Below are 18,743 nucleotides of genomic sequence, written 5' to 3'. Positions count from 1 at the left end.
CTTGAGATCGTGTTGAATGAAAGTTTTTCCTGGCAGTGTAAATGGAAAAAAATATGACAAGGACACTTTTCGAGGAAAAACGTGTCAAGGACGATATATGCTAGTGTAAATTACTTGTCAAGTGCACTTGTCAAGGAAAACTTGCTATATTTTCATTTGCACTACCTAGGAAAACTTGTCAAGGAGAACTTGATATTGTATACAGTTGGCAAGTTTTCCTTGACTAGTGAACTTGTCATGGAAAACTTGCTTGTGTAAATGAGGCCTTAATTTTTAGTCATGTTTAATCGTGTCGGATTGGGCTTTAAATCCACGTAACGAAAGCGATATAAATCTTGTATAGTTCCGGTTGTCGTGCTTATAATAGCTTTTTAATTTGCAGTTGTTTTTTTATATAGAGATTTTAGTTTCGCACAAAGTTGGTTTATTTGTTAACCCCATGATTTTTGTTTTTTGATTTTCTTATAACTCACATTCAACATACCACGATACTTGCTAATTAGTGAATGCTTTACTTGCTAAGAGTGGAGAGAAACCCTTTCTTGTAAGGTTGATTCTTCCCTCAAGACCATAAATACCACAACGGTTGCTAGTGAAACTGATGATACTACTATTAAATAACCGTTTCTATTCGTGGACTCAGCAGCACCTTATGTTGGTTCAGTTTTATGGTTCTATTTTTCTCGGTGAGTTTTTCACCGGATATTATGATTTTCCGATCTTCTCAACCTTGCCATTTGATGTCAGCTGCTTTGACAAAACTTCATTTGCGTTACAGTGTCTCACTTCGTAGAACAGTTATCAAGACATGCTCAGCTAGGTGAACTTGAGACTTACCTGACTTACCTTAACCAACAAACTACTTTTTTAACTTCTCCTCTTTTGCGCATTTTAATGTTTTTCAGCAACCTTTATCGAAGCAACGAAAACATGACTTTATAACAGGTGTTGTTAAAGGTAAATTAACCTCTGTGAAAGAGATTTAAGCTGACGTTTGGACCGTAATCCCTTTATTGGAAACGCGTCATCTTCATGTTGATTCAGTAAGCGCCTATCAAATGAAGATTTCCTGGCTTTGTTTTTGTTTTTGTTTGCGCCTTTCAAAGGTAGACTTCCTGGCTTTGTTTTTCCAAGGTAATTGTAATGCTAACCAATTAACCGAGCCGTAAAAGTTTTAAAACTCTATCATTTATAGGTAAGGCGTTCACTAAATCTTCAATGATTTCAATATGTGTGTGAAAAATCATCTCATAAAACATTTGCTCTCTTGTGACGTTAAACCGGAAAGAAGGTAATAGATAAGCAACTCACTTATCCCTAGAAGTAACCAGTTTTCCATTGCTCTGTATCCGGAAAAACATGGCAAACCTCACTGTTTCGAACTTGACAATTGTTACAATGAACGGCGAAGCGAATTCGAACTATGTCTTCAGCGTGGTTTTCATTTCCATAATTATCTTCATTAATGTTATCGCCTGTCCATTCACAATCGGACTGAATGTGTTGGTGATAAATGGTGTAAAAAGAAGACCAAGACTTCAGAGCAACTCGAACATCTTGCTGGCGTGTTTAGCCGTCACTGATGTGGTGACAGGTCTGATCTCACAGCCTTCGTTTATTCTATGGCAGACCTTCTTCCTGCTTGATAGCGACATCGCCTATTACTTCTCTGCCGTTCACAAGCTTTGCCTTGTTGTGTTGTCTTACTCGTCGGCTCTTCATCTCATGATGGTTGTCGGCGAGAAACTGATTGCAATCAAATATCCGTTTTGGTACCCCTACGCTATGACAACACGAACCATAAAGATGGGAGTCTTTTTTTGCTGGGTATATAGCAGTTCGTTTGGGATGCCTATTCACCTGATCCGTGGTAGCAGCGCCCTGTATTTTCTTTCTGCCTCTCATGTCTTGTTGGTGTGTGTTATTTTCGTTTCTTGTTCTTACGTAATCCTTTACTTTGAAACCCGTCGCCACAAAAAGATGATTAAAGCTCAGCAGCTACCTCAAGAACAAGTAGAAACATTCCTTAAGGAGAGTAAAGCGTTGAAGACAACAGTGTTAGTGGTCGGTGCTGTTGGACTGTGTTTGTTGCCAGCATTTTTCTACCTTGTTCTGTTCGCTGTTCGATTTTTCCGCTTGAGACGTTATCTTCTCCATCCAATGGATGCAATGGTACGCACTTTCCTGATGATAAACTCTGTTCTTAATCCATTGATTTATTGCTGGCGACAAGAAGAAATGAGGAAGTTTGTATTTAGAGCTTCAGTGCATGCGGTTCATCCAACTGACTAGATTGAAGTAAAGGCTAACAAGGTGACTTATAAGAAAGGTTACACCTGCACTTCAGTGTACTCCTTAAACTAGCGGTTAATGCTAGCGCTTCTCTTTATCCATGAAATTTAAAAGAGAAGTAATCACCAGCTGATGAAGTGATCGTCCGAAATGTCCAGAAAATAAGTGGAAACAATAAAAAAATCTTAGTCATCAACTTTTAACCCTTCGTTTCATGCGATATTTTTTTGGTGAATGATAATGAAAGGCGAGGGGGATATACGTGAGAGGCATTTCATATAATTCCTATAATTTATTCCTTATCTACATAGGCAATTATCTCAGGTACCACTTAACATCATCATAGTTATGAACTTTAATTACGCAGCACCGACAGCAAAGCCTTGTTCGGTGTTCAACGTGAGCTCTGCGATACCGATGCAATGTTCCACCAATTGAGTTATCAATTGATAGCCAAACCAATTGATTGAGCTATCAAGGCAATTGGAAGCTGGTCACTTTTTTTGATTTCGTAGTAAACCCGTCAGGTTTTTCATTCGTTACTGCTCACATGATCATTGCAGTTTCCATCATCTTGAGCAGTCATTAAAGTTCCTATCACACTTTCCCACTTTTCTTATTTCTCCGAAATCTTATTAAATACATCTTGCTGCGTTTAGAACCTTTTGATTGAAATTTCACAATTTTAAAATTGGCTTTGAAAGACGGGAAAAATGGTCATATTTTGATCCAAAACCTAGCAATGAGGGGGGATGGGTTTGTAATAACTGAGATTTTGCTTACGAACGGCGATGAGTGGCAGTGAGCTGAAAACAATTCTGCCATAGTTTGCTCGTCCTCCTTACCTTTTTTCTCATCATTCTTTTTGGCACTTCCATAGATAATTTTGGTAGAAGAAAATACCTGCTACTTCTCTTTATAAAATTTATAACATGTGCGATGACATAAAACGTGAGGGATACCGTACTCATAAACATTGAATTTGTGATGGTGTGTAGCAATATTTTTCGTTAACAGAAAAGCAGTTTGATAATTTAAAACTAAGAATTACTAGTACTATAGCCTCAAGGACTTCAAAAAGAGAGTACATTTCTCAAAACGGAGGAGCGTCAGCGTGAGCGTGAATTTACTTCGACAGAAATTGTATTATTATTATTATTATTGTGCTGTCATCACAGTATAAGTAACAGACACCAAGCAAGCTCATAAGAGGTCACATACAGGTAGTCTGAAACCATGGCAACAAGGACACAATAATCAGACAGTGTGTCTATTTCTGGATACGAACGAGTTTAAAATATGCCTCGTTTGATTTACTTCGAAAGAGATATTATTATTATTGTGTAGTCATCCCAGTATGAGTAACAGACACCAATGCAAGCTCATAAGAGGTCACATACAGGTAGTCTGACACTATGGCAACGAAGACACAATAATAAGACAGTGTTTTTCTTGTCCAAACTGAGAAGAGTACAATGTTCCTCGATAATTGATTTTATGACTATGAGAGCTACCATTGTTATCCAGTTTTGAACGGTATTGTTTCAGGAGCAATAGCAGAATACTCGGCCCACCAAATGTCCTACTAAAAAAGCTACCAACGCGGTCCACAGTCCCGAAATCGATGAATGAAAAGAAAACTGTTAAAGGGCAAGCTTCTAAACGAGTGCTTTCCTCTTCACACGATCTCGTGAAAAGTGTAGTTAACCGAACCGTAAAATGAAAGCTAACATTTTCCGAGAATGCTAATGAGAATGCTAATTTGGTTGGCAGGGTATTCTGCAATCTAGCCTTGTTTCAAAACGTACCGAAAACTCCACTTTGTCAGTTTTCTTTGTCAGGTGACTACACATCCACGGAACTCGAACAGATCTTGCAAACTGTGTTTTTAAATTACTATTTTCAATAAAACCTTGCTCAACAAAACGGTTGAGATACGCGACAGACAAATTGAATGGGCGCACTTCGCAAAGCGACATTTATTTCATACTGTAATCGTTTAGCCGAGAACAAAAAAGCTTATTAATCTTAAATTAAAGACTGTCTGCATTTTAACAAGGTACCTAATGTTGTGGATCCTGAAATATCCTACTTTGGAGTAGGGTAGAAAGAGTTGAGTAAAATTATAGGAAAATGGAAATTCAGTAAGACTACGACTTCTAGATTTTTATCTTTAGCCCATTGATAACCTGCGATCAGGCCCACTTTTAGCTTCTCCCATAATTTTATGTTCTCTTATGTCCTCACATCGCTAACTCTACAGTACGTACCACGCGAAACTAAAATAAAGCCTAAAAAAATTTGGTTTTATCAACGGAGTTGATAATGTAAATTGGCCACCGTACAGAGATTCTAAAAGCTGACACTTTCGTCAGCTGAGGATTCGTCAGAGCGAATCAGAGCGTCAGAGCGAATCCTTCGCTCTGATGAAGGGCTAACGCTCGAAACTTACCTTTTCGAAAATTTTCAGTCAGAAAAAAAGGCCCCCGAAATTCTAGGTGAGCTGTTAAGGGTAAAAACCCGGTAAAAATGGGCAATCATACCATGTTCGAAAATCCTAGGACAGGCAGGCAAGCAAGGAATTTTAAAACAAATGTTCCGAAAATTCTAGATCTCAAATCGTCTTCCGAATAGATATTTTCCGAAAATTGACGTTGGGTGCTCCTGATTAAAAGTAGTGAATATTCAGTACAAGTCACTTCGAAAAGTGTTTTCTCCGCGTTGAAAGATATATTTGCATAAAATTTTGCAAAATGGCATGGCTTTCCAATGATCAAAACAATCTTATAATTATTACACCTTTCACGGCATCATTCTCGTTGCTGCTGTTAAGTCTATCGACGTCAAAAACGATGTCTTCTTAGAGGGATACATGAGCTTTATTGTTAAGCCAGTTTAAGCAGGCCCGGCCGCTATCATGAACCGTATTTGTCGTCCGGCATCACCACAGGCTCCCCAAGCTGAAAATACGTGGTGTATGCGACAGCTTGTGTATATAGAGAATTGTATGGGAAAATCACCGATCGTAAAAAAGTTGTGTAAATAACTATCTCATTTGTAATAAAGTTTTCCTACCTCAAATGTGTGACCAACTTGTCTCTTTTGCCGAGTTTCGAGCCATTCTGACGCCGTTTAGTGAAGTCATCCGGAAGGCCGTTACTGAAATAATAGGAAGGCCGGTAACTCCATCCATCGCCGGCCAGACCTCACTCCACAAATCGTTTTCTCCTCAACAGGAAAAGTCCCGAATCGCAATAAAAACAACAGTTCCATAAAGCCTCTAAGCTGGCTTAACAGTAAATCCCATCCTTAGCCTTACAAGAAGACATCTTTTCAGCATCGATAGACTTGATTGCTAGAAGGAACAACAGCGCGCCCGTGGCTCAGTTTGTTATGCAGGAGATCGTGAGTTCGACTCCGGCCAGACCCGCAACACTCATGGTCCTAAAATAATTGAAGAGAAAGTGCTGCCTTTGTAATAACATCCGCAAATGGTTAGACTTTCAAGTCTTCGCGAATAAGGACTATAAATCGCAGGTCCCGTCTCACAACCTTCAATGTTCATAAACTCTGTGGGATATTAAAGATCGCACATACTAGTCGAAAAGAGTACGGTGTTGTGGTCTGGTCTTTTCATCAGCCTTGTAGTCGGTTTGGCATAATCTTCTGAAGGGATTACTGATCGATGACACCACATAACAGCAAAAGAGGTAGTAGTCAAATCGAAGGAGTCCAAGTGCTAAAACTGGTAAACTGGTAAACAAGAATACTACCGTGCATGAAATTTCAAGATTGTTTTGATCAGGTTAAAACCATTTTGCAAATATACACCTGTGAACTTCACGAAAACGGTGTTTCGTGCTCTTCTCAGTGACTTCTACTTAATATTTATTATATTTAAGTGCCAAAAATGCCAAAAACCGTAACTCAATATTAACTCAATTTTGACTCAATCTTAACTCAAACTCAGCTCAAACTCAACTCAAACTCAACTCAACTCGTAACTCGATCAATAGTCTATCTCGTTTGTTACAACGACCACAACAGCAAAACAAAATACATTACTTTTACCCTTTCTTTAATTTTGTGAATCATATGATCGCAAACACTTCTTCAAACAGAGTTAACTGAATAGAGTGTAATGTGAAGTGCTAGATTTCAATCCCATATGAAACGGCTATCTTAAGTACGGTGGTTATTTCCCTGCGAATGACGTAATCCTTGCAAGTTCTAACATGTTCTTTGCTTGGCTATACTTCATTCCCCCTTTTTACCCGATCTCTGAACTCGCTTCAATAAAACAGCACGCCAATTCACTTCTCTTGTCTAATAATGCGAAAAATAATGGAAAAAATACAGTTAAGTCAACGACTGTCGCTCCTGGCGAAATAAAAGTTCAAAACAAGCACGATCTTATTCAACACACTGCCCAAATTCCATGAATGACGTAATCGCTTTTTATGTATTCCACACTCGATTCGAATCAACACAGGGGGCCCACACAATCGGATGTGTAGCCGATTGTTATTTTACAGTAAATGTACTAGATTTACCGTTTGCTTCACCTATAGCGATATATCGTTAACTATGTATGTAAATCAATGATAAGGAGTACACTGAAGTGCAGGTGTAACCTTTCTTACAAGGTACCTTGTTAACCTATACTTCAATCTAGTCAATTGGATGCACCGCATGCACTGAAGCTCTAAATACAAACTTCCTCATTTCTTCTTGTCGCCAGCAATAAATCAATGGATTAAGAACAGAGTTTATCATCAGGAAAGTGCGTACCATTGCATCCATTGGATGGAGAAGATAACGTCTCAAGCGGAAAAATCGAACAGCGAACAGAACAAGGTAGAAAAATACTGGCAACAAACACAGTCCAACAGCACCGACCACTAATACTGTTGTCTTCAACGCTTTACTCTCCTTAAGGAATGTTTCTACTTGTTCTTGAGGTAGCTGCTGAGCTTTAATCATCTTTTGGTGGCGACGGGTCTCAAAATAAAGGATTACGTAAGAACAAGAAACGAAAATAATACACACAAAAAAGACATGAGAGCCAGAAAGAAAATACAGGGCGCTGCTACCACCGATAAGGCGAAGAGGCATTCCAAACGAACTGCTATATACCCAGCAAAAAAAGGCTCCCATCTTTATGGTTCGTGTTGTCATAGCGTAGGGGTACCAAAATGGATGTTTAATTGCAATCAGTTTCTCGCCGACAACCATCATGAGATGAAGAGCCGACGAGTAAGACAACACGATCATGCAAAGCTTGTGAACGGCAGAGAAGTAATAGGTGATGTCGCCATCAAGCAGGAAGAAGGTCTGCCATAGTATAAACGAAGGCTGTGAGATCAGACCTGTCATCACATCAGTGACAGCTAAACACGCCAGCAAGATGTTCGAGTTGCTCTGAAGTTTCGGTCTTCTTTTTACACCCTTTATCACAAACACGTTCAGTCCGATTGTGAATGGACAGGCGATAACGTTAATGAAGACAATTATGGAAATGAAAACAACGCTGAAGACATAGTTCGAATTCGCTTCGCCGTTCATTGTAACAATTGTCAAGTTCGAGACAGTAACGTTTTCCATGTTGATCAGGGATACAGAGCAATGGAAAACTGGTTACTTTTAGGGGTAAGTGAGTTGCTTATATCTTACCTTCTTTCCGGTTTAACGTCACAAGAGAGCAAATGTTTTAAGAGATGATTTTTCACACACATATTGAAGTCATGGAAGATTTAGTGAACGCCTTACCTATAAATGATAGAGTTTTAAAACTTTTATGGCTCGGTTAATTGGTTAGCATTACAGTTACCTTCGCGAGTTGGAAAAACAAAGCCAGTAAGTCTACCTTTGAAAGGCCGAAACAAAAACAAAAACAAAGCCAGGAAATTTTCATTTGATAGGCGCTTACTGAATTAACATGAAGATGACGCGTTTCCAATAAAGGGATTACGGTCCAAACATCAGCTTAAATCTCTTTCACAGAGGTTAATTTACCTTTAACAACACTTTTTATAAAGTCATGTTTTCGTTGTTTCGATAAAGGTTGCTGAAAAACATTAAAACGCGCAAAAGGGGAGAAGTAAAAAAAAAAAGTTTGTCGGTTAAGGTAAAGGAAATAGTCAGGTAAGTCTCGAGTTAATCTCGCTGAGCATGTCTTGATAACTGTTCTACTAAGTGAGAGACTGTAACTCAAATGAAGTTTTGTCAAAGCAGCTGACATCATATGGCAAGGTTGAGAAGATTGGAAAATCATAATGTCCGGTGACGGAAGAAGCAACCTTACAAGTAAGGGTTTCTCTCCACTCTTAGAAAGTAAAGCATTCACTAATTAGCAAGTAACGAGGGAACATTGTATGTATGGATGAGAGTTAAAAGAAAATCCAAAAAAAAATTATGGGGTTAACAAATAAACCAAACTTTGTGGGAAACTAAATCTCTACTCAAAAAACAACTGCAATTTTAAAAAAACCCTATTAAGCACGACAACCGGAACTACAAGATTTATATCACTGTCGTTACGTGGATTTAAAGCCCAATCCGACACGATTAAACATGACTAAAAATTAAGGCCTCATTTACACTAGCTAGTTTTCCTTGACAAGTCCACGATTCAAGGAAAATTTACCGACTGTATACACTAGCAAGTTCTCCTTGACAAGTTTTCCTTGGTAGTGCAAATGAAAATATAGCACGTTTTCCTTGACAAGTGCACTTGACAAGTAATTTACACTAGCAAATATCGTCCTTGACAAGTTTTTCCTTGAAAAGTGTCCTTGTTAAGGAATAACGTCATATTTTTTTCCATTTACACTGCCAAGGAAAACTTTTATTCAACACGATCTCAAGTGATGATGGGTGAACAGAGGAGTAAGGAAAGTAATAAAACGAAACTCCACCCACGCACAAATTTCTTTATGCTTGAATTTGACGAAATGAAACGGAAGTGATTATCGACGAAATTAACATGAGTCTTCGTATTGATAACTTCTTGATATCTCTTTATTCCTCACTTCAGATTTAAAAAGAATAAAGGAAGTCATGACCAGAGACTGAGACTAGTTAAACAAGGTCTGTAAGTGGCTAAAAGCCGAATCGGCAATAAGCCAACCCCATCACTGCTACTGTAAAGATTAGGTACCTATTCCCCTGTACGGCATATGTTGCAGATTGTAAAGCGCTTTTGAATCGATGCACTGTGAAGTCCCCGCATTAAACCAACTAACAGTTCCAAATCTGACAATCCTTCCAGTTTCAGTTAGGTTTAAATATCTCTCTAATTTTATTGTTATAAGTACCGAGAGAAAGCCTAGAATAACATACAGCTGTATTCATGAAAATAAGACAGTTTACTTGAATAATAAAAAAAAAGAACAAGTTATATTTTCTTGGTCAAACATTGAATTAGACGGGTGTGGCAAGAAATTAATTACTGTCCCTTTTCTAGACAATTTTGACGAGCTGTTTAGAAATCATCTTTTATTAATTGACATGCTCAGTATCTGTGACGTTAGATTTAAAGTAATACCGTTGTCATCATGCATGATCTCATGCAGGAAAAAAATGAGAGATGAATAACAACCCTGGCTTTTTTTCATCACAAAACCAATAAAATTTTCAACGCTGAACTCCTCATCACAATCTCTGAAAACAATTTGGAATGTTGCTTGCCATGCATAGTTTGACCAGATCAGCACACACAGCAGGAAGAGTTTTAGATTTCAGCACGGAAATCAGAACAAATGACATGTTTAGGAAACAGCAGGAAACTGATCAAAGTAAAACAATAATATTATTGACACTTGCTCGTTTTCATGCACAAATGTCACTTGAGATACTTGAAAAAACTTGGAAATCTGTGCCCTATTTGAAAAGATCTCTTTCTAAAAAAGCTAAACAACTTAACTGACTCCCTTAATAAGAGGTCTTCTCTAACAATGCAGATAAAAACAGTTGTTGAAAGTAATGACAGTCAAAATGACAGCCAGTCAGATATCAACACTTTCCACAAGATTACTTAAGGTCAGATGACTGGGACAATGAAATCAGCAGAGATCTAGATATCAATTAAATTTAATCATACCACAACCTACTAGTAGTGTGTCCTGCAAAGCAACACAGAGTTGGAGAGGAGACAGCATCACATCTACCAGACTACCCATTGCTCCTGCTGTGGACAACCAGGTCATCGAAGTATCTATGGCTCTCGTATCACATGTCAGAGGTTTTAACATGTCAGAGGTTTTGACAAAACAGAAATTTAAAAAACAAATAAATATTTGATGCCTAAAAAAATAAGCTTACCCCTTTTGACTTTCTTGTTGGAAAAAACTCGGAACTACTGTTTAGTTTTTCTGTCTAGGCCATGTTGAGCGTGAGATCTTGATCATCAAAAGCTCCAAGAACTTTTTCTCCACCACCGAATCAAAGAAAAGCGCTCAAAAGCCTCTCAATTGTGTTCGAAGCAGAGCATGCGCACTCATTTTGCCGCGGTGTCCATACCGGGGACTTTCGTTCATGATTGAAAGAGACTACCAAAATGGCGGGAGGGTACCATACGAAGGCGCGGCTACCTATACAGTTTTTCGCTGACAGCCAAGGCTACAGTCACAGTCAAAAATATCCTCTACAAAGATATACAGATTGATTGCACAAATATTACCCCGGACCTGTCAAGTATAATGGATGACGAGGTTGATAACACAAACTCATTATTTACCAAAAAACTGTCAAAACAACAGTGCAAATTTTGATAATTTGGTAAATGTAGGACTAAACAATCTTTCAAACAATACTCCTAGTAACAACAGGAAAATGAAGAGGAAGTGGAAGTGGCTTTAAATGAGCATAGGTCACTTGTCAATGAGACATGGCTGCAGTCAGTCATTCCAGATTACCCCATAATTAGTGACGAACATAACTCCAATAGCTCTACAGGTAGAGACATTTACAATATAGCCCCTGGAGAAAACAAACACCCAGTGTCTTTAATGACTGATAAACAATGTGAAAAACTTGCATCCCCAGTATTATTTCCTTATGGTAAATTTGGTTACACTTCTGAAAGAGATATTAAATTGTAAGAAGTTAAAAACTTTAATGCCAGACCGTTGCATTATAGTGGGCGGTTTGCTACAAATCCAGAGTATCTTTTCTATGCACAGTTTATTATTGAGCAGAAAAAAGTACCTAGCAGTATTAATATTGCTCTTAAGAAGTGTTACGGCATCACAAGTCAGGTCAAATACACAAATCCTGCAAAACTTCATTTATCAAAATCAAGCCTACTTATTTCTGAAACAAATTCCAGGCTCTCCTCGGTATTGGCGAAAATTCATGTATGAACTTCTTTGCGGTCAGAAGTTGACACCGCAAGAACTTCTTTCCGTTAAGAAATCCAGACCGCAAGAACTTCTTTGCGGCAACATCTTAGGAAGAAGGTGATATACAAAACTCGCAACAAGACGATATTTTTCAGGGCAATGCACGGTCGAATCTCCTTTTATAACGCGTATATAGTGCTTATATTGCTTTATGACTGTCACGGCGGCGGGAGTTATACGTATCACATGGAAACAAATGTCCCAATGACTTGATCATCAGAATAAATATCAAACCAAAATCTTTTGCTGCCAAAAAGCCCGTTCAAAGAAATGTATATCAAGGGATCACACAAGAGTACCTTTTTTCCACGCAAACCGTTTGCATGACAGTCGTCGCGAATATAGAATGTTGTCACTGTCGGTAAGTCGCGCGAGAGGTTCAAAACTCATCTTCCTACACGTATAGTTTCCAATCAGCTGGATATATTGTCGTTTGAACAGATTTTTTCCAGCGTTTGAAATACTTTTATGCGACTTATCCGATTAAATTAAGATTGCTTCTGAATTCGACTCTCAGTTCGCGATCACTGTTCATTGATGGCTGAGAAGAAGATCAACACGAATCAAGTTTAATGTCTCGAGGAGTCCCAGAGAGGCAGATTCTCTAAGGCAACTTGATGGAGAACTTTCTTTGTTTCGACTTCTTCTGTATCCATTCCGTCTTTGCAAAGCCAAGAGAAGCGAAAAGTAAATGCATGTGCTGAGTATTACCTTGCAAAAATAGCGAATATAATTATGCCACCGCGAATTTATGCGACAAAGGCGAGACCGACTTGTTTTGGGCGCATAAATGGTAGTTATGCAAATTGCAGGCACATAGACACAACACCAGCCCCGATCATTGACGTATGTAATAAACACAATCAGTGGGACACTGTTACCATAAGAGTAAAGATAACACAGATAAAGGACACGACAATCGTTGGATCAAAGAAGCTGAAACTCTTCCAAGCAGCAAGCAGACAACACCTCAAGTATACCATTAGACATCTGGGAAGGCAATATCGACAAGTTCTCAGTTGGGTTCCTCTACATCGTAGCTCTTGCGCAAGTGCGTGTATGATCAGGTAGTTACAGAAATCGCTCTGTTGACGAGCGACCGTGATGACAACAGTGCTCCCGACTTGGTAACAGTCACGATCAAAGAGATCCAGGGCAGCGAAAAATTCCTAGTGTCTAAAATGTAACCACAAGGTTCAAGGAGATTGCATTTCTCGGATTGTAAGCTGCAAGAGCTAGATGTGGAAGGATGGAAACTCACAGACGTAAATACGGTTTAACTGGCCGAGAAGGTCAAATTGGAACTTAGTGATTATGGTGAGCTTTGCGTTAAATTCGGCGATGAATCACTTGCCAAAATCCTCCATGACGAAGTCTTATCAATGGATGAGGCCTCTATCACTGAAGAACTGTTGTTTGTTGAAGATATCACAGCTACTTACAATATAAATCCTCATACAGTTGAAAATGTTCTATAAGTTCCTGATATCGCGTCGTTAATGTTAAGCTTACTGTTTGTAAATAGAACATTGAGAACTTGAAAGATTTTACAGTTAATATATAGGATCTGGACAATATTCGGAGCTTGAAAGATTTGATAGTTTGTATTGGACAACAACTTCGAAGTTTTTATAGTTAGTACGTCGTACAGCATCTGGCAATATTAAGAACTTGAAAACTTTCATAGTTAGTATGCCGCCTGGACAATATTCAGAGCTTGAACGATTTTATACTTTGTAAGACACGTTCAAATTTTGAAGAAAACTCATTATTATTATTGATAGCAATAATGACTATTTGCTCCCTTATAAAATGAGCACTTCTTACACTATCAATCCCACGCTCATACTTTTATTTCGTATATATTAATAATTCTAAATCACGTTTTTTTTCCTCATGCAATTTGAAAGAAAATTACTTCAAGTTATACGTGAAACCATAAGATTTCCTAATACACATTACAGAAATGATTAACATTGAAAAAAAAAGGAATACTTTCGCACTTCTGTGCTCAGCTACGTGCTGCAAAGTAGACTAAGTGAAGTGAATATACGTTGGGGAAAAATGAGTAGAGCGGGAAAAAGATAGGAGGCAACTTACTTTTCCCTCTCTCTCTTTATCTCCTTTTGCTTATATGAAGGATAGGCACATAAAAGTCTGGTATCAATTCCTTCATTCTCTCGTCTATTACACTTTGAAACGCCAACGCCTGCAGCAGGCTATGTTCGCGGAAAATATTTCGATTTTCTAGACTGAAGCCCGAGTTCACGCAGTTATGCGTCTAGTTTCTTTCGTATAGTCAAACTTATCCACGTTTGGTTATCTAAAGGAAAATCAAGACTGGTTGAAGACTTGGAGGCACCAGTTGCATGTATGTTTAAAATGAAAACAATCAATTGTTAAAGCAAATCAATCCTTAAGAACTAAAGAATGAATTACTTAAAATGAAACAACACAAGACTGGTAGGTCTCACCTGGGCGACACGTTTGTGGCTTCGTCGGTGAGTGCCACACCATAACAACCGAACATACTGTTTCCTATTACTACGTATTCGTCAATATCCAGGGGCACCCAACGAAAATATAGTTCAAAAACGTATTTTGGTATTTAAACTGTAGATATAGGCATATTTTTATCCCGTAGTTTTTTTTTTTATCGGAGTGATCCGACAGTTATAGGGAGCAAAACTTACCTTTTCGAAAATTTGTTCAGCCAAAAAAAAGGCTCCTGAAAATTCTAGGTGACCTTTTTAGGGCAAACGTCCGTTAAAAATGGGCAATTGTACCATTTTTTAGATGTTCGAAAATCTTAGGACAGGCAGGCAAGCAAGAAATTTTACAAGAAATGTTCCGAAAAATCTAGATCTCAAATCGTCTTCCGAACAGATATTTTCCCAAAATTGACGTTGGGAGCCCATGAATATCGTGTCATAATGAACAGGTCATGGAGTATACTCCTCCGCGCATTGCAACCGAGCTGTTTTGAATGATCCAGAGGCCCATTTTGGAAGTGACTCGGAGCAAGCATATCAAACGCATCGAAATTTAGTGACACAGATACGTAGTGAAAAATACAGTGAATGCTCACCAGGCAGTCACGAACGTTTACAGGAAACTGTTTGAAAGGTTTAAATTGATATTGATATTAACTTGCGGAAAAATTATCCAATGATACTTAAGCTTCGTTATTCACGTTTCAAGAGGGGAGATTTTCAATACATTTTGTCTAGCTTCAGTGTTACCCGTTTTGCGGTATATTTTGACTTCCTCGTCAATGAGTAAGAACATCGCGTTTGTTTCTATTACTTATTGAAGCCGTATTGGTGGCTCTCTCTTTGTTATCAAACTGCAACCTGTGGAATTACGGAATTTAGTACAAGTTGAAATTGTGAGCGTTTTTCAAAATCACCCGAATTAAATAGCTAAGAGCGGCTTCTTTGTCTCAATTAGGGCCTCTGTTCCCTTTTACGTTAGTATAACGGTGAGCCGTTTGTAGTTTCGATCGCAGTAGAACATGATTCCTTCCATAGAACGAACGTAACTGGTAAGCGAAGCTCATTTGTCGCCTTAACGACGATCTCAAGAAAGTGAAGTGAAAATCAAAACGTTGTAGCGATATGGCCGGTAACTGGTCAAGGTGTTAGAAATACTAAGTGACCAGCAGTCATATATATTTTTTAAATTGTCAAATCGAAGAATCTCAGTCAATCCAAACCATCGTATGTACCATCGCATGTCGATAACGAAAGGGCAAGCGCTTGGTTTATGCTGGGCTCAGAGGACGAACCGTGATTTGTGGCACTTGGAAGTTTTTTCAGGTCGACTGCCAGTTAAGGTGCTAACAACACTAAGTGACCAGCAGTCCGATATCTGTTTTTGAAAAAATTGTCAAATCGACGAATTCCAGTCAATCCAAATGACCGTATGTCGATTAAGAAAGGTCAAGTAATCCTGAAATGATTTTTAGATCGATCTCAAGTCCAGTGCTTGGTTTATGCTGGACTCAGAGGACGAAAGCATGTTTGTGGCACTCAAAAAAAAAATATGGGACTGCTGGTCATTTAGTGTTTTCAACACCTTGACTGCTTACCGGCCATATAGCAACAGCGAAAAAAAAAGCACCTTCGTAAGTCAATGGCAACCTGTATCCCGGCCACTTATTTAATCTACTGTTTACGTTGTGGTAGTTAAATTAAGGAAAGCAACTAAAAAAATGGGTTCTCCCAGATGCTCCCTGGTTACTTTTCTAACTCGGTTGCATTAACTAACTTTGAATGGTTCCTTTTAACTGAAGATAGTGATTATTCTACCCGAAAAGAAACTGGGTAAAAATACCACTTGATTAAAAGTAAAAATAACTCTGTTGATAGTTGCTTCATCCGCTTTTAAATATTTATTTCAAACCAAAAGCATCCAGCTAGTATAGACAATTTTTGTCTCTGATGCAACACACGACAATTTTAATCAGTCATTTCAACTAGTTAATTTTACAGTTTACTACTGGTCTTAGCCAATCAAATTTCAGAAATTTCTCAGCCTGTATACGTAGTATAAATGCACTAATACTGTAGATTTTTTTGCTTTATTTTTACCTCAATTGTTCTCCCACAAATGCAACATAGCAATTTTTCACAACGCGTTTACAAATGATCAGGTATATTTAATACCGCTTATCGTTATGGTTTCATGGATTTTAAGTTTAATCCGATTCGACCAAATAGGTTTGAACACATGCTATCATCATCATGTACGGTAAAGACGAAAGACATATTTCCGATTGTCATAATATCACAGACTCATCTTCGAGTTTTCATCGGTTTGTTGCTTTTAAAGTTTCCTGGCATATACATGTAAGAATCCAGGAAGGATATTTCAAGAAACAATAATGATCGAAACAAAATAGTGCACTGAACCTGACATGGTTAAACGTGGTGTAAAATCATTCCTATTTTAGGGCGCGTTCGATTGACCCTATTCCGGAATAAGAATACGTGGAGTGATGATTAAAACGGTATGTTTGGCGCGTTTCGAAGTAGCAAGAATAACAAAAATATGTTTAAAATAGCATTTTAGCAGATGTTTGACAATTTTAATGTGAATCTCCGTAAAAACGAAGGATTTGTAACTTATATTCCATGTATTCCTATTACGGAATACGGTCAATCGAACGCACCCTCAGTCTGCCATGGACCGTTGATATATTTCCATGTATGCCCAAGTGATCTTAAAAAAACGCCTAGATCTTCAGAGTTGAATATGCTTAGATTTATGGCTTTAAAACTGATAAATGGGGTAAGGAAATATTGCAAAACCCCATAAATGTAAACAGGTAAACTAAAAGTTTATAGGATGCACCGCTTGCGACAAAATTCTAAATAAAAACTTTCTTATTTCTTCTTGTCGCCAGCAATAAATCAGTGGATTAAGAACAGAGTTTATCATCAAGAAAGTGCGTACAATTACATCCATTGAATCCATTCTTGGTACAAATCGAGCAGCTAACAGAACAAGGTAGAAAAATGCTGGCAACAAGCATAGTCCAACAGCACCGACCACTAATACTGTTGTCTTCAATGCTTTACTCTCCTTAAGGAATGTTTCTACTTGTCCTTGCGGTAGCTGTTGAGCCTTGATCAGCTTTTGGTGCCGACGGGTTTCAAAGAAAAGGACTATGTAAGAACAAGAAACGAAAACAACGCACGCATAAAAGATATGAGAGACAGAAATTAAATACAGAGCGCTCTTTGAGTTGATCAGGCCAAGAGTTATTCCGAAAGAACTACTGTATACCCAGCAAAACAAGACACCCATCTTAATGTTTCGTGTTGTCACAAAGTTGGGGTACCAAAACGGATATTTGATTGCTATCAGTTTCTCGCCAACAACCATCATGAGATGAAGAGCCGAGGAATACGACAGTAAGACAATGCTAACCGCGATAATCTCAAAGAAAACGTCAGCGATGTCACTTCCAAGAAGGAAGAGTATCTGCCATATTATAAACGAAGGCTGGGAGATCAGACCTGAAAGCACATCTGTGACGGCTAAACACGCCAACATGATGTTCGAGTTGCTCTGAAGTCTCGGTCTTTTTTTTATCGCCATTATCACCAACACGTTCAATCCAATTGTTAACGGACAGACGATAACGTTAATGATGATGCTTATAGAAATAATAACCACGCTGAAGACATCTTTTGCTTCGCCATTAATTTCAGTAACGTTTGTCAAGTTTGAAACAGTGAGGTTTGCCATGTCACTTTACGATACAAAGAAATGGAAAAATGATTAGTTTTACTGGATAACTGTTTCTTATTCATTGCCTTCCTTGGCGGCTTAACAACACAATATAGAGCAAATGTTCTGTGGGTTGGTTTTTCTCATGATATCGTAGATTCAATGACGCAACAGTAAAGATTAAAGGGCATAGTCCAAAAGCAAGACTGGATTCTGGACTCTGGACTATGGACTATAATTTTTGACACTCCAAAAAAAAAAGGACGCTGGTGTTTTTTTTTATGTTGAGCAGATACACACCTGCGGAACACCTATTTTGCAGAACAACTCCGTTGGATGCCCCTGTCGAGGTGCAACTTCTTATGAGTATCAAATGAAGCGCTCTCGAAATACTCTCGCCGAGTTTCTGCGTGGGCTGTCTTCGTGGGCTGTATTACGAAGACCGGAACCTCTGGCATCCAGGGTAGCCCCCGTGAAACCTCTAAACGTAAAGTAAGCCTTTTTTACTGCCGAGTTTGGCAAGACAATTTGTTCAAGAAAAACAAGGTGTTGAAGACCGTATGCAATAACATACATAAGAGGACGGACCCTTTAAAAATTTGAATTCTTGTTTAATTTTAAAAGCTGTCATAGTCCAGTCTAGCTTTCAGACTAGAGTCTTTAGTTAAAACTGATGCCTCTTTTAATTGATTAATATCTAAAAAAATCGGAGGACCCCTACTTGCCGCATTAAACATTTTCAGGGAACCCCATTTAGTATCCCTAAAATTATAGACACTCATCAACCGCAATTAGATAAGTACTTGGATATCG

The 18,743-nt window shown here is 38.3% G+C and overlaps 3 protein-coding genes across 3 annotated transcripts; 1 reads left to right on the top strand and 2 right to left on the bottom strand.

Annotated features, from left to right (window-relative positions):
* The first annotated feature begins 1,359 nt into the window (after window positions 1–1,359).
* Window positions 1,360–2,292, top strand: LOC137995391 (adenosine receptor A2a-like). The gene has a single exon (XM_068840950.1). The coding sequence runs from the start codon at window positions 1,360–1,362 to the stop codon at window positions 2,290–2,292; it is 933 nt and encodes a 310-aa protein (XP_068697051.1).
* Window positions 2,293–6,963: 4,671 nt separating this feature from the next.
* LOC137995390 (trace amine-associated receptor 2-like) lies at window positions 6,964–7,896 on the bottom strand. Its single transcript, XM_068840949.1, has one exon. It carries the CDS (start codon window positions 7,894–7,896, stop codon window positions 6,964–6,966), a length of 933 nt encoding a protein of 310 aa, XP_068697050.1.
* Window positions 7,897–17,027: 9,131 nt separating this feature from the next.
* Window positions 17,028–17,948, bottom strand: LOC137995389 (adenosine receptor A2a-like). The gene has a single exon (XM_068840948.1). The coding sequence runs from the start codon at window positions 17,946–17,948 to the stop codon at window positions 17,028–17,030; it is 921 nt and encodes a 306-aa protein (XP_068697049.1).
* Window positions 17,949–18,743: the final 795 nt, after the last annotated feature.

The sequence above is a fragment of the Montipora foliosa genome, chromosome 3, assembly GCF_036669935.1.
Source record: "Montipora foliosa isolate CH-2021 chromosome 3, ASM3666993v2, whole genome shotgun sequence".
NCBI classification, from domain to species: domain Eukaryota; kingdom Metazoa; phylum Cnidaria; class Anthozoa; order Scleractinia; family Acroporidae; genus Montipora; species Montipora foliosa.
This window is presented reverse-complemented; position numbering and strand designations above follow the sequence as displayed.

Bases quoted from the DNA above. Each gene is read 5' to 3' on its own strand.
- LOC137995390 (XM_068840949.1), bottom strand. From the start codon at position 7,896: ATGGAAAACGTTACTGTCTCGAACTTGACAATTGTTACAATGAACGGC.
- LOC137995391 (XM_068840950.1), top strand. From the start codon at position 1,360: ATGGCAAACCTCACTGTTTCGAACTTGACAATTGTTACAATGAACGGC.
- LOC137995389 (XM_068840948.1), bottom strand. From the start codon at position 17,948: ATGGCAAACCTCACTGTTTCAAACTTGACAAACGTTACTGAAATTAAT.